Source organism: Bufo bufo, chromosome 2, assembly GCF_905171765.1.
Source record: "Bufo bufo chromosome 2, aBufBuf1.1, whole genome shotgun sequence".
Lineage (NCBI taxonomy): Eukaryota > Metazoa > Chordata > Amphibia > Anura > Bufonidae > Bufo > Bufo bufo.
In genome coordinates, this window is record NC_053390.1 from 1918304 (window position 1) to 1933433 (window position 15130).

Genomic DNA, 15130 nt, shown 5'->3' on the forward strand with positions numbered 1-15130 from the left:
TTCTTCTTCCTGTAGATGTATATTACCCCGGTGTCTCCTTCTCTTCCTGTAGATGTATATTACCCCGGTGTCTCCTCCTCTTCCTGTAGATGTATATTACCCCGGTGTCTCCTCCTCTTTCTGTAGATGTATATTACCCCGGTGTCTCCTCCTCTTCCTGTAGATGTATATTTTCCCGGTGTCTCCTCCTCTTCCTGTAGATGTATATTTTCCCGGTGTCTCCTCCTCTTCCTGTAGATGTATATTTTCCCGGTGTCTCCTCCTCTTCCTGTAGATGTATATTTTCCCGGTGTCTCCTCCTCTTCCTGTAGATGTATTTTACACCAGTGTCTCCTCCTCTTCCTGTAGATGTATTTTACACCAGTGTCTCCTCCTCTTCCTGTAGATGTATTTTACACCAGTGTCTCCTCCTCTTCCTGTAGATGTATATTATCCCTGTGTCTTCTCCTCTTCCTGTAGATATATATTACCCCGGTGTCCCCTCCTCTTCATATGGGCCAGCTTTTCCATTGACCGTTTTCATTTTTTTTGCCTTTTTTTTGGGATGACTGCCCATCCATATCTCTATACAATGTGTTACTTCCCCTCCTATTCTTGTAGATTTAAGTAATTAGGGTTTCTTCTCCACATTTACGTTTCTTGTGGGTTCTCGCAGATCTCGGCAGCCAGAGCCACTCGTACTCCTACCACAATGTCTGATCAGAGAACGGTAACTCGAGGAGCTTGCTCATTTTTGGTGGCCTTTGTATCTTCTTGGTGTTGGGTCTTGGCTCCAATCATTGAAGGGTTAATCTGAAATCTTCCGTTCTTTAATAATTTGAGTTTTGATTACTTCAGTAATTATCTAATGACTTCTTGGTCTGATCCTTGGATGATTCTGAATCTCGTTACCTGGTTGTGGCTCTTTGTCCCTGGTGCTTTGTGGGTCTTCACCGGGAGTGTCCTCTTGTAAGCCTTTCATGGGTCTAGATTAGAATCGCTTGATTATTCCATAGTTCAGCCTGAAGAAGTTGTGTTTGGCATGTGGAAAAGTAGTTTATGGTTCTGAAGAGATGTTGTTGGTTTCTATTCTGTTTTATGTGGTGTGCTTGGAGGTCGTAAAGTGATGGGTTGAGTAGTTTAATCACACAGCCTCTTAGGAGGATGCCTCTGTGTCAGGATGGGTCCTCTTAGGATGATGGCTCTGTGTCAGGATGGGTCCCCTCAGGAGGGTGGCTTTGGGTCAGCATGGATTCTTTAAGGTGGGTGGCTCTGGGTCAGGACAGGACCTCTCAGAAGAGTAGCCCTGTGTCAGGATAGGTACCCTCAGGAGGGTGGTTCTATGTGAGAATTGGTCCTCTCTGGATTGTGGCTCTGTGTCTGGATGGTTCCCCTCAGGACTGTGGCTTTGGGTGAGGATGGGTCCTCTCAGTGGGGTGGCTTTGGGTGAGAATGGGTACTCCCAAGAGGCTGGCTTTGGTTGAGAATGGGTCCTCTCAGGAGGCTGGCTTTGGGTGAGGATGGGGCCTCTCGGAATGATGGCTTTGTGTTAGGACTGGTCCTCTCAGCAGGGTGACTTTGTGTCAGGATGGGTGCTGTCAGAAGGGTGGCTCTGGGTCAGGAGGGGTCCTCTAAGGAAGGTGGCAGTGGGTCAGGATGGGTTCTCTAAGGAGGGTGGCTCTGGGTCAGGAAGGGTCTCCTCTGGAGGGTAGCTCTGGGTCAGAATGGGTCCTCTCAGGAGGGTGGCTCTTGGTCAGCATGGGTCCTCTCAGGAGGGTGGCCCTGGGTGAGGACAAGTCCTCTCAGAATTGTGGCCCTGGGTAAGGACAAGTACTCTCAGAATGGTGGTCCTGGGTCAGGACAGGTCCTCTCAGAATAGTGGCCTTGTCTCAGGACTGGTCCTCTTAGAATAGTGGCCTTGTCTCAGGACTGGTCCTCTTAGAATAGTTGCCTTGTGTCAGAATGGGTCCTCTCAGGAGGGAGGCTCTGGGTCAGGATGGGTCCTCTCAGGAGGGTGGCTCTGGGTCAGGATGGGTCCTCTCATAAGGGTGGCTCTGGGTCAGGATGGGTCCTCTCAGGAGCGTGGCTCTGGGTCAGCATAGGTCCTCTCAGGAGGGTGGCTCTGAGTCAGCATAGGTCCTCTCAGGAGGGTGGCTCTGGGTCAGAACGGGTCCTCTCAGGAGGGTGGCTCTGGGTCAGGACGGGTCCTCTCAGGAGGGTGGCTCTGGGTCAGGACGGGTCCTCTCAGGAGGGTGGCTCTGGGTCAGGACGGGTCCTCTCAGGAGGATGGCTCTGGGTCAGGACGGGTCCTCTCAGGAGGATGGCTCTGGGTCAGGACGGGTCCTTTCAGGAGGATGGCTCTGGGTCAGGATGGGTCCTCTCAGGAGGGTGGCACTGGGTCAGGATGGGTCCTCTCATGAGGGTGGCTCTGGGTCAGGATGGGTCCTCTCAGGAGGGTGGCGGTGGGTCCTCTTAGGAGGGTGACTTTGGGTCAGCATGGGTCCTCTCAGGAGGGTGGCTCTTGGTCAGCATGGGTCCTCTCAGGAGGGTGGCTCTTGGTCAGCATGGGTCCTCTCAGGAGGGTGGCCCTGGGTGAGGACAAGTCCTCTCTGAATGGTGGTCCTGGGTCGGGACTGGTCCTCTTAGAATAGTGGCCTTGTCTCAGGACTGGTCCTCTTAGAATAGTGGCCTTGTCTCAGGACTGGTCCTCTTAGAATAGTGGCCTTGTGTCAGGATGGGTCCTCAGGAGGGTGGCTCTGGGTCAGGATGGGTCCTCAGGGGGGTGGCTCTGGGTCAGGATGGGTCCTCAGGAGGGTGGCTCTGGGTCAGAATGGGTCCTCAGGAGGGTGGCTCTGGGTCAGCATGGATCCTTTCAGGAGGGTGGCTCTGGGTCAGCATGGATCCTTTCAGGAGGGTGGCTCTGGGTCAGCATGGATCCTGTCAGGAGGGTGGCTCTGGGTCAGCATGGTTCCTCTCAGAAGGGTGGCTGTGGGTCAGGAGGTTGGCGATGGGTCCTGTCAGGAGGGTGGCTCTGGGTCAGGCTGGTTCCCCTCAGGTCTATTTGTTGCTTGTGTAGTGTGTAAGGGGTAGTTTGGCTACAGTCCTCGTCCTCTGGTTTGGAGGCGCCCCCCTCTCCTCAGGTCAGATCCTTCCTGCATCCTTCACATTTTTTGCCTTCCGCCATTGTAGGAAATGATTTCTGATCTAATCTGGTGCTGATCACCTCTCCCGATTTTCTAATTTCTCCAGGGATCTGATGGCACCTTGTGATTTATGTTCTCTCGTTTTCCAGGACATGCTGATGCAATTGGCCAAAGCCGTAGCGACTGCAGCAGCGGCTCTAGTTCTCAAGGCCAAGAATGTGGCGGAGCGGTCTGATGACCCCATTCAGCAGGCCCAGGTCATTGCTGCAGCCACACAGTGTGCACTGTCTACTTCTCAGCTGGTCGCCTGCACTAAGGTTGGTTAGATATGAGGTAGCGGTGGACGTCCAGTAGTCTGATGACCCCCCCGTCCACTAACGCTTTACTTACAGGTCGTGGCCCCTACAATTAGCTCCCCCGTCTGCCAGCAACAGCTTCTGGAGGCTGGAAAGCAGGTGGCCAAGTCTGTGGAAGGCTGCGTGGAGTCATCCAAGGATGCTACATCAGATCCTGAGCTGCTGAAAGCAGTGGGGGTGGCAGCGTCGGCCGTCACCCAGGCTCTCAATGACCTGCTACAGCACATCAAAAACAATGCATCTGGAGCACCTCCTACCGGGCGGTACGACCAGGCCACCGACACCATCCTTAATGTGACTGAGAACATCTTCAGCTCCATGGGAGATGCCGGTAAGTCCTAGAGACCACAAGTCACCATGAAGACACGTGGTGTCGGACGCATTGCACATAGGTGCCAGCAGGGGATCGGCTAGATACATGGACTTCATTATAGGGCTTTTCTGAGCTCCCTCTGCTCGAGGTAGGTCAGTACCTGACACGTCCACTACACTGACAGCTGCAGTACCTGACACGTCCACTACACTGACAGCGGCAGTACCTGACACGTCCACTACACTGACAGCGGCAGTACCTGACATGTCCACTACACTGACAGCTGCAGTACCTGACATGTCCACTACACTGTTTGTGGATTTCACGGTAGAACGCCCCCAGGTGGCTGTTTGTGGATTTCCCGGTAGATCGCCCCCAGGTGGCTGTTTGTGGATTTCCCGGTAGATCGCCCCCAGGTGGCTGTTTGTGGATTTCCTGGTAGATCGCTCCCGTGGGGCAGGTTGTGTAGTTTCCTGGTAGATCGCCCCCAGGTGGCAGGTTGTGGATTTCCCGGTAGATCGCCCCCAGGTGGCTGTTTGTGGATTTCCCGGTAGATCGCCCCCAGGTGGCTGTTTGTGGATTTCCCGGTAGATCGCCCCCAGGTGGCTGTTTGTGGATTTCCCGGTAGATCGCTTCCAGGTGGCTGTTTGTGGATTTCCCGGTAGATCGCCCCCAGGTGGCAGGTTGTGGATTTCCCGGTAGATCGCCCGCAGGTGGCTGTTTGTGGATTTCCCGGTAGATCGCCCCCAGGTAGCTGTTTGCGTAGTTTCCTGGTAGATCGCCCCCAGGTGGCTGTTTGTGGATTTCCCAGTAGATCGCCCCCAGGTGGCTGTTTGCGTAGTTTCCCGGTAGATCGCCCCCAGGTGGCTGTTTGTGGATTTCCCGGTAGATCGCCCCCAGGTGGCTGTTTGTGGATTTCCCGGTAGATCGCCCCCAGGTGGCTGTTTGTGGATTTCCCGGTAGATCGCCCCCAGGTGGCTGTTTGTGGATTTCCAGGTAGATAGCCCCCAGGTGGCAGGTTGTGTAGTTTCCCGGTAGATCGCTTCCAGGTGGCTGTTTGTGGATTTCCCGGTAGATCGCCCCCAGGTGGCTGTTTGTGGATTTCCTGGTAGTTCGCCCCCAGGTGGCAGGTTGCGTAGTTTCCCGGTAGATCGCCCCCAGGTGGCTGTTTGTGGATTTCCCGGTAGATCGCCCCCAGGTGGCAGGTTGTGTAGTTTCCCGGTAGATCCCCCCCAGGTGGCAGGTTGTGTAGTTTCCCGGTAGATCGCCCCCAGGTGGCTGTTTGTGGATTTCCCTGTAGATCGCCCCCAGGTGGCTGTTTGTGGATTTCCCAGTAGATCGCCCCCAGGTGGCTGTTTGTGGATTTCCCGGTAGATCGCCCCCAGGTGGCAGGTTGTGGATTTCCAGGTAGATGGCCCCCAGGTGGCAGGTTGTGGATTTCCCGGTAGATCGCCCCCAGGTGGCTGTTTGTGGATTTCCCGGTAGATCGCCCCCAGGTGGCTGTTTGTGGATTTCCCAGTAGATCGCCCCCAGGTGGCTGTTTGCGTAGTTTCCCGGTAGATCGCCCCCAGGTGGCTGTTTGTGGATTTCCCGGTAGATCGCCCCCAGGTGGCTGTTTGTGGATTTCCCGGTAGATCGCCCCCAGGTGGCTGTTTGTGGATTTCCCGGTAGATCGCCCCCAGGTGGCAGGTTGTGGATTTCCCGGTAGATCGCCCCCAGGTGGCAGGTTGTGGATTTCCCGGTAGATCGCCCCCAGGTGGCTGTTTGTGGATTTCCTGGTAGATCGCCCCCAGGTGGCAGGTTGCGTAGTTTCCTGGTAGATCGCCCCCAGGTGGCTGTTTGTGGATTTCCCGGTAGATCGCCCCCAGGTGGCAGGTTGTGTAGTTTCCCGGTAGATCGCCCCCAGGTGGCAGGTTGTGGATTTCCCGGTAGATCGCCCCCAGGTGGCTGTTTGTGGATTTCCAGGTAGATCGCCCCAGATGGCAGGTTGTGTAGTTTCTTGGTAGATCGCCCCCAGGTGGCAGGTTGTGTAGTTTCCCGGTAGATTGCCCCCAGGTGGCTGTTTGTGGATTTCCTGGTAGATCGCCCCCAGGTGGCTGTTTGTGGATTTCCAGGTAGATCGCCCCAGGTGGCAGGTTGTGTAGTTTCTTGGTAGATCGCCCCCAGGTGGCAGGTTGTGTAGTTTCCGGGCTGCTTACCACCGTTTCCTTCTGCCAGGTGAGATGGTACGTCAGGCCCGGATCCTCGCTCAGGCTACATCTGATCTCGTGGGCGCCATCAAGGCAGATGCAGAACAGGAGAGCGACCTGGAAAATTCCCGAAAACTTCTCAGTGCTGCCAAACTTCTTGCAGATGCCACCGCGAGAATGGTGGAAGCAGCCAAGGTGGGTGCTGGGTGCTTGCCATCGCTGCCGCCTGCTCTCTTGCCTTCCAGGTTATGACAGTCCTTGACACTTTTCCTACAGGGAGCCGCCGCTCATCCGGACAGTGAGGAGCAGCAGCAGAAGCTGCGAGAAGCCGCTGAAGGTCTGCGTATGGCGACCAACGCTGCTGCGCAGAACGCCATAAAGAAGAAACTGGTGCACAAGCTGGAGGTGAATGCGGCGAGGAGACGGTCCGCTCAGGACCCTCTCGCTCAGACTTAAAACTGTTTACCTTGTTATTTTTCTAGCAAGCCGCCAAGCAGGCAGCAGCGGCCGCTACACAGACCATCGCCGCAGCGCAGAACGCCGCATCCAGCAACAAGAACCCAGCAGCACAGCAACAGCTGGTACAAAGCTGCAAGGTGTGAGCTCCATCCCCGCCACCTCCTCCACCGCAGCACCCCTCCACCATTAAGCAGTCCCCCGCCTCCATGTTCTCTCTCTCTCTCTCTCTCTCTCTACAGGTTGTAGCCGATCAGATCCCCATGTTGGTCCAAGGAGTCCGAGGTAGCCAGTCCCAGCCCGACAGTCCCAGTGCCCAGTTATCTCTGATCAGCGCCAGCCAGAACTTCCTGCCGGTACCTGCCGCCCTCCTGCATGGAGCTTGTGTCTGCATGGGGAGAATGAGAGTTGTGAGCCGCTGACAGTGGCTTGTGCAGTGATGTTCTCTTTCTCATTGCAGCCTGGAGGTAAACTGGTCGCTGCTGGAAAAGCTGCTGTTCCAACGGTGTCTGATCCGGCGTCGGCCATGCAACTCGGTCAGTGCACCAAGAACTTGGCTACCGCCCTGGCTGAGCTGCGGACGGCGTCACAGAAAGTACGTCGGCATATGTGGAGTCGGTGCTCCGGGAGGGGTTGTAGTTATTAGGTGCTCCGGGAGGGGTTGTAGTTATTAGGTGCTCCGGGGAGGGGTTGTAGTTATTTGGTGCTCCGGGGAGGGGTTGTAGTTATTTGGTGCTCCGGGGAGGGGTTGTAGTTACTAGGTGCTCTGGGGAGGGGTTGTAGTTACTAGGTGCTCTGGGGAGGGGTTGTAGTTACTAGTGTGCTCTGGGGAGGGGTTGTAGTTACTAGGTGCTCTGGGGAGGGGTTGTAGTTACTAGGTGCTCTGGGGAGGGGTTGTAGTTACTAGGTGCTCTGGGGAGGGGTTGTAGTTACTAGGTGCTCTGGGGAGGGGTTGTAGTTACTAGGTGCTCTGGGGAGGGGTTGTAGTTACTAGGTGCTCTGGGGAGGGGTTGTAGTTACTAGGTGCTCTGGGGAGGGGTTGTAGTTACTAGGTGCTCTGGGGAGGGGTTGTAGTTACTAGGTGCTCTGGGGAGGGGTTGTAGTTACTAGGTGCTCCGGGGAGGGGTTGTAGTTACTAGGTGCTCCGGGGAGGGGTTGTAGTTACTAGGTGCTCTGGGGAGGGGTTGTAGTTACTAGGTGCTCCGGGGAGGGGTTGTAGTTACTAGGTGCTCTGGGGAGGGGTTGTAGTTACTAGGTGCTCCGGGGAGGGGTTGTAGTTACTAGGTGCTCCGGGGAGGGGTTGTAGTTACTAGGTGCTCCGGGGAGGGGTTGTAGTTTTTAGGTGCTCTGGGGAGGGGTTGTAGTTACTAGGTGCTCCGGGGAGGGGTTGTAGTTTTTAGGTGCTCCGTGGAGGGGTTGTAGTTATTTGGTGCTCTGATGAGGGGTTGTAGTTATTTGGTGCTCTGGTGAGGGGTTGTAGTTATTTGGTGCTTCGGGGAGGGGTTGTAGTTTTTAGGTGCTCCGGGGAGGGGTTGTAGTTATTAGGTGCTCCGGGGAGGGGTTGTAGTTATTAGGTGCTCCGGGGAGGGGTTGTAGTTATTAGGTGCTCCGGGGAGGGGTTGTGGTTATTAGGTGCTCCGGGGAGGGGTTGTAGTTATTTGGTGCTCCGGGAGGGGTTGTAGTTATTTGGTGCTCTGATGAGGGGTTGTAGTTATTAGGTGCTCTGGGGAGGGGTTGTAGTTATTAGGTGCTCCGGGGAGGGGTTGTAGTTATTTGGTGCTCCGGGGACGTCATGTGGTGAAATATTGCTTGAATGTTCCTTTGCAAGTGTCCCAATTCTGCAGCTGGATCCACAATACTGGGAATAAGTCCCGATTGAGAGGCCAATAAATCTCTGCTTCACAGAAGAACGGTTTTCAATATCTCTCCTCTCCACACAAACTCCTTCCGTGTCTGAAGATTTCTATGTCGCACCTTCAGAGGTAATCGTCCTGGCAGAGATCCACTAAAAGCACTATTTACCACAAGATTATTGTCTTGATTTTCTCATAAAACAATCCCCAATGCCCGACCCGTGTTTCGCTCCGCTTCGGCAGGCCGTCCTGGGTTCTCAGGTATGGGCGGTATTTATTTAATGTGCGATATGTCATTTCCGCATCTTATTTTACATAAATCATCCTATTCCACGAGATGCGTTTTGTACATAATAACGTCGTCTTCTCTATAAGTGAATCTTCTGCATCCACCAGCAGAACCTCTGCCCGCCGCGCTCCTTCAGCCCCAGCCTGTCCTCCCGCCGCGCTCCTTCAGCCCCAGCCTGTCCTCCCGCCGCGCTCCTTCAGCCCCAGCCTGTCCTCCCGCCCCGCTCCTTCAGCCCCAGCCTGTCCTCCCGCCCCGCTCCTTCAGCCCCAGCCTGTCCTCCCGCCCCGCTCCTTCAGCCCCAGCCTGTCCTCCCGCCCCGCTCCTTCAGCCCCAGCCTGTCCTCCCGCCCCGCTCCTTCAGCCCCAGCCTGTCCTCCCGCCCCGCTCCTTCAGCCCCAGCCTGTCCTCCCGCCCCGCTCCTTCAGCCCCAGCCTGTCCTCCCGCCCCGCTCCTTCAGCCCCAGCCTGTCCTCCCGCCCCGCTCCTTCAGCCCCAGCCTGTCCTCCCGCCCCGCTCCTTCAGCCCCAGCCTGTCCTCCCGCCCCGCTCCTTCAGCCCCAGCCTGTCCTCCCGCCCCGCTCCTTCAGCCCCCGCCTGTCCTCCCGCCCCGCTCCTTCAGCCCCAGCCTGTCCTCCCGCCCCGCTCCTTCAGCCCCAGCCTGTCCTCCCGCCCCGCTCCTTCAGCCCCAGCCTGTCCTCCCGCCGCGCTCCTTCAGCCCCAGCCTGTCCTCCCGCCGCGCTCCTTCAGCCCCAGCCTGTCCTCCCGCCGCGCTCCTTCAGCCCCAGCCTGTCCTCCCGCCGCGCTCCTTCAGCCCCAGCCTGTCCTCCCGCCGCGCTCCTTCAGCCCCAGCCTGTCCTCCCGCCGCGCTCCTTCAGCCCCAGCCTGTCCTCCCGCCGCGCTCCTTCAGCCCCAGCCTGTCCTCCCGCCGCGCTCCTTCAGCCCCAGCCTGTCCTCCCGCCCCGCTCCTTCAGCCCCAGCCTGTCCTCCCGCCCCGCTCCTTCAGCCCCAGCCTGTCCTCCCGCCCCGCTCCTTCAGCCCCAGCCTGTCCTCCCGCTCCTTCAGCCCCAGCCTGTCCTCCCGCCCCGCTCCTTCAGCCCCAGCCTGTCCTCCCGCCGCGCTCCCATGATCAGGCGTTGCATGTTATTACCTTCCTTTTCCAGGGACACATACGGACCGGTATAATATCTTTGTGCAGTTCCTCATTATTCTCTGGAGTTGGGGAGATTTCTGATCCGAGGTTTATAATGGCAGCCGTGAATGTCTGTATATCCATAACGGCTGGAAATAGGTTCTCGTATAGAACGGATTCTTTTACAGAAAAATCTCTAGGTCCAAGAAATTAACAGAATCCCGGCAAATGTTTTCCAATTGTTTTAATTCATGTATTTTATAAACTCCTCTGGAGGAAATAGAGGAAGGAAGAAGAGATCTAAGCGAGGGAGAGTGCAGTCTTCCATCTGCCCCGACGTCTGGATGGCCATAGTTTTGTCAGAAAACGGAATATATTCAAATACGTTACTTCCAATACGGGAAAGCAAACAGCAGGAAACGGAGAATGATGCACATGTACACACTTTACTCAGGAAGAAGTCAACATTTTATCCGGAAAATAAGGAAATGACTGTATAGAAGCGATCCAGAGAGGAGTTTTCAGAGGATTGGAGGACATAGAGAGAAAGCAGAGACAGAATGACCAAATTGTGATCAAACCGGCTGATAAGGTGGGGGGAAGGGGGGGTATAGTAACGAGAGATAAATGCTAAATCTACATAGAGGTTATTGAAGAGCAATCCAATCAGTAAGTGTAAGAGAGCTGAAAGAATAAGTAGAGGACGGGAAACATAATATCTTTCGCCCCATTACACCCGAAAGTGCTTGGGTGGAAGCTTCTAAGTGGATCTCTGCCAGGTTAATTTCTGCTCTGAAGGTGTGACATATAGAGATCCTCAGTCGCCCGTTGGTTGAAAGACACGAAGGAGTTTGTGTGGAGAGGAGTGATATGGAAAACCGTTCTTCTGTGAAGCAGAGATTTATTGGCCTCTCAATAGAACTTACATCTGTCACCTGAGTGCAGATCTGGAGTTATTTACTGTGGTTATTAGTGGGTGCTCTGGGAAGGCGTCATGATGGGTATTAGGTGCTCTGGGGAGGTGTCATGATGGGTATTAGGTGCTCCGGGGAGGTGTCATGATGGGTATTAGGTGCTCTGGGGAGGTGTCATGATGGGTATTAGGTGCTCTGGGAAGGCGTCATGATGGTTATTAGGTGCTCTGGGAAGGCGTCATGATAATTATTAGGTGCTCTGGGAAGGCGTCATGATGGGTATTAGGTGCTGCGGGGAGGCGTCATGATGGGTATTAGGTGCTCCGGGGAGGTGTCATGATGGGTATTAGGTGCTCCGGGGAGGTGTCATGATGGGTATTAGGTGCTCCGGGGAGGTGTCATGATGGGTATTAGGTGCTCCGGGGAGGTGTCATGATGGGTATTAGGTGCTCTGGGGAGGTGTCATGATGGGTATTAGGTGCTCCGGGGAAGGGTTGTAGTTATTAGTAGTGTTGAGCGCGAATATTCGAATTACGAATTTTAATCGCGAATATCGCCACTTCGAGAATTAGCAAATATTTTGAATATAGTGCTATATATTAGTTTTACACATGATTCCTCCCTGCTTAGGGTCTATGGTTCCCAAAAAAAACAGTTCTTATCTGACTGGGCTCCCTAGGATTTCAGCCCGCTCCAGTCAAGTGTGCATGGAGCGTCCCGATCACCATGGGAACGCCTCGGGGTTAGAATATACCATCAGATCTGAGTTTTCATTATCTCACAACAGCGAATAGTCTTGTCATAAGACTATGCAACCAATAGAGGGTTGTAGTTATTAGGTGCTCCATCGAGTTGATGTGGTCATTAGTAGGTGGTCCGGAGAGGGGTTGTAGTTATTAATGGGTGCTCCCGGGAGGGGTTGTAGTTATTAATGGGTGCTCCTGGGAGGGGTTGTAGTTATTAATGGGTGCTCTCGGTAGGGATATGTGCTTGGCTTGTGCTGGAGCAGTGGCTCTGATGACGTTACTCTGATCTCTTAGGCGCAGGAGACCTGTGGTCCTCTGGAAATTGATTCTGCCTTGAGCCTCATTCGATCCTTGGAGCAAGATCTAAAGGAGGCAAAAGCAGCGGCGAGAGAGGGGAAACTACAGCCTTTACCTGGAGAGATGGTAAGTAAAAGAGACGTGACTGGAGCCAGCAAAGTCTTCTGTGTGTAGGGACATCTGAAGACATCTGTGTTCTGTCCTACACAGATGGAGAAATGCTCTCAAGATCTGGGGAACAGCACGAAAGCAGTGAGCTCGGCCATCGCACAGCTGCTTGGCGAGATTGTCCATGGAAATGAGAATTACACAGGTAACGAATATGACCCTCCAGCCTCTGTGAGTGATGTCTATCATCTCTCCGCAGCCTCTTGTCTCCTGCGCTCTGTCCTGTCTTCTCTCCGCAGCCTCTTGTCTCTCCTGTGCTCTTGTCTCTCCTGTGCTCTGTCCTGTCTTCTCTCCGCAGCCTCTTGTCTCCTGTGCTCTGTCCTGTCTTCTCTCCGCAGCCTCTTGTCTCTCCTGTGCTCTGTCCTGTCTTCTCTCCGCAGCCTCTTGTCTCCTGTGCTCTGTCCTGTCTTCTCTCCGCAGCCTCTTGTTTCTCCTGTGCTCTGTCCTGTCTTCTCTCCGCAGCCTCTTGTCTCCTGTGCTCTGTCCTGTCTTCTCTCCGCAGCCTCTTGTTTCTCCTGCGCTCTGTCCTGTCTTCTCTCCGCAGCCTCTTGTCTCTCCTGTGCTCTCTCCTGTCTTCTCTCCGCAGCCTCTTGTCTCCTGTGCTCTCTCCTGTCTTCTCTCCGCAGCCTCTTGTCTCCTGTGCTCTGTCCTGTCTTCTCTCCGCAGCCTCTTGTCTCTCCTGTGCTCTGTCTTGTCTTCTCTCCGCAGCCTCTTCTCTCCTGTGCTCTGTCCTGTCTTCTCTCCGCAGCCTCTTGTCTCTCCTGTGCTCTGTCCTGTCTTCTCTCCGCAGCCTCTTGTCTCCTGTGCTCTGTCCTGTCTTCTCTCCGCAGCCTCTTGTCTCCTGTGCTCTGTCCTGTCTTCTCTCCGCAGCCTCTTGTTTCTCCTGCGCTCTGTCCTGTCTTCTCTCCGCAGCCTCTTGTCTCTCCTGTGCTCTTGTCTCTCCTGTGCTCTGTCCTGTCTTCTCTCCGCAGCCTCTTGTCTCCTGTGCTCTGTCCTGTCTTCTCTCCGCAGCCTCTTGTCTCTCCTGTGCTCTGTCCTGTCTTCTCTCCGCAGCCTCTTGTCTCCTGTGCTCTGTCCTGTCTTCTCTCCGCAGCCTCTTGTCTCCTGTGCGCTGTCCTGTCTTCTCTCCGCAGCCTCTTGTCTCCTGTGCTCTGTCCTGTCTTCTCTCCGCAGCCTCTTGTCTCTCCTGTGCTCTGTCCTGTCTTCTCTCTGCAGCCTCTTGTCTCCTGTGCTCTGTCCTGTCTTCTCTCCGCAGCCTCTTGTCTCCTGTGCTCTGTCCTGTCTTCTCTCCGCAGCCTCTTGTCTCTCCTGTGCTCTGTCCTGTCTTCTCTCCGCAGCCTCTTGTCTCCTGTGCTCTGTCCTGTCTTCTCTCCGCAGCCTCTTGTCTCCTGTGCTCTGTCCTGTCTTCTCTCCGCAGCCTCTTGTCTCCTGCGCTCTGTCCTGTCTTCTCTCCGCAGCCTCTTGTCTCTCCTGTGCTCTGTCCTGTCTTCTCTCCGCAGCCTCTTGTCTCTCCTGTGCTCTGTCCTGTCTTCTCTCCGCAGCCTCTTGTCTCTCCTGTGCTCTGTCCTGTCTTCTCTCCCCAGCCTCTTGTTTCTTGAGTTTCTCACTTGTACAATCCTTCTCTTTGTAAGGACGCGCTGCCCGAGATGTCGCCCAGGCCCTGAAGTCCCTGGCCCAGGCTAGTCGTGGTGTAGCTGCAAACGCTTCAGATCCAGCTGTGCAGACCGCCATGTTAGAGTGTGCGGGAGATGTCATGGACAAGTCTGGAAATCTCATTGAAGAGGCTAAAAGAGCCGTGGGTAAACCAGCAGATGCCGAAGGTCAGCAGAGACTGGCTCAGGTGTGTAGTGGACCTGTGATGGGTAAGATTGGGCCAGGACATCCTCCTCCTATTGAGCAAGGGTGGCCTGTCTTCTCCTCCTGCTGGGTGCGGGTGATTATTGGGCCTCTGATGGGTAACATTGGGGGGCTGTCTCCTGTTGGGTGCGGGTGATTATTAGACCTCTGATGGGTAACATTGGGGGGCTGTCTCCTGCTGGGTGCGGGTGATTATTAGACCTCTGATGGGTAACATTGGGGGGCTGTCTCCTGCTGGGTGCGGGTGATTATTAGACCTCTGATGGGTAACATTGGGGGGCTGTCTCCTGCTGGGTGCGGGTGATTATTGGGCCTCTGATGGGTAACATTGGGGGGCTGTCTCCTGCTGGGTGCGGGTGATTATTAGACCTCTGATGGGTAACATTGGGGGGCTGTCTCCTGCTGGGTGCGGGTGATTATTAGACCTCTGATGGGTAACATTGGGGGTCTGTCTCCTGCTGGGTGCGGGTGATTATTAGACCTCTGATGGGTAACATTGGGGGGCTGTCTCCTGCTGGGTGCTGGTGAGTGCTCGTCGTCTTTCCTCTGGGCGCTCTGTGTCAGTTATGGTTCTTCTGCCGGTCGGCGCTCTCTCGGCTGCAGTCGGTGATGGTCTTTCCTCTGGGCCCTCTCCATGTGTCAGTTATGGTTCTTCTGCCGGTCGGCGCTCTCTCGGCTGCAGTCGGTGACGGTCTTTCCTCTGGGCCCTCTCCATGTGTCGGTTATGATTCTTCTGCCGGTCGGGGCTCTCTCGGCTGCAGTCGGTGACGGTCTTTCCTCTCCATGTGTCAGTTATGGTTCTTCTGCCGGTTGGCGCTCTCTCGGCTGCAGTCGGTGATGGTCTTTCCTCTGGGCCCTCTCCATGTGTCGGTTATGATTCTTCTGCCGGTCGGGGCGCTCTCTCAGCTGCAGTCGGTGACGGTCTTTCCTCTCCATGTGTCAGTTATGGTTCTTCTGCCGGTTGGCGCTCTCTCGGCTGCAGTCGGTGACGGTCTTTCCTCTGGGCCCTCTCCATGTGTCTGTTATGATTCTTCTGCCGGTCGGGGCGCTCTCTCAGCTGCAGTCGGTGACGGTCTTTCCTCTCCATGTGTCAGTTATGGTTCTTCTGCCGGTTGGCGCTCTCTCGGCTGCAGTCGGTGATGGTCTTTCCTCTGGGCCCTCTCCATGTGTCAGTTATGGTTCTTCTGCTGGTCAGGGTTCTCTCGGCTGCAGTCGGTGACAGTCTTTCCTCTGGGCGCTCTCCATGTGTCAGTTATGGTTCTTCTGCCGGTCAGGGTTCTCTCGGCTGCAGTCGGTGACAGTCTTTCCTCTGGGCCCTCTCCATGTGTCAGTTATGATTCTTCTGCCTGTCGGGGCTCTCTCGGCTGCAGTCGGTGACGGTCTTTCCTCTGGGCCCTCTCCATGTGTCAGTTATGGTTCTTCTGCTGGTCAGGGTTCTCTCGGC

The 15130-nt window shown here is 55.3% G+C and overlaps 1 protein-coding gene across 5 annotated transcripts in view; it reads left to right on the top strand.

Moving 5' to 3' along the window:
- The window catches only part of TLN1 (talin 1), a 131044-nt gene that overhangs the window by 66852 nt on the left and 49062 nt on the right, over positions 1 to 15130 (top strand). For 4 of the 5 annotated variants that reach the window (XM_040420671.1, XM_040420674.1, XM_040420672.1 and 1 more), the window contains exons 18-28: positions 656 to 709; positions 3272 to 3439; positions 3515 to 3809; positions 6009 to 6175; positions 6257 to 6385; positions 6463 to 6576; positions 6679 to 6792; positions 6897 to 7031; positions 11659 to 11787; positions 11872 to 11974; positions 13461 to 13669. In XM_040420671.1, coding sequence (XP_040276605.1) covers positions 656 to 709; positions 3272 to 3439; positions 3515 to 3809; positions 6009 to 6175; positions 6257 to 6385; positions 6463 to 6576; positions 6679 to 6792; positions 6897 to 7031; positions 11659 to 11787; positions 11872 to 11974; positions 13461 to 13669 — 1617 coding nt within the window. The remainder of the gene's footprint in view (positions 1 to 655; positions 710 to 3271; positions 3440 to 3514; positions 3810 to 6008; positions 6176 to 6256; positions 6386 to 6462; positions 6577 to 6678; positions 6793 to 6896; positions 7032 to 11658; positions 11788 to 11871; positions 11975 to 13460; positions 13670 to 15130) is intronic. The other variant, XM_040420675.1, reaches the window with a different exon arrangement.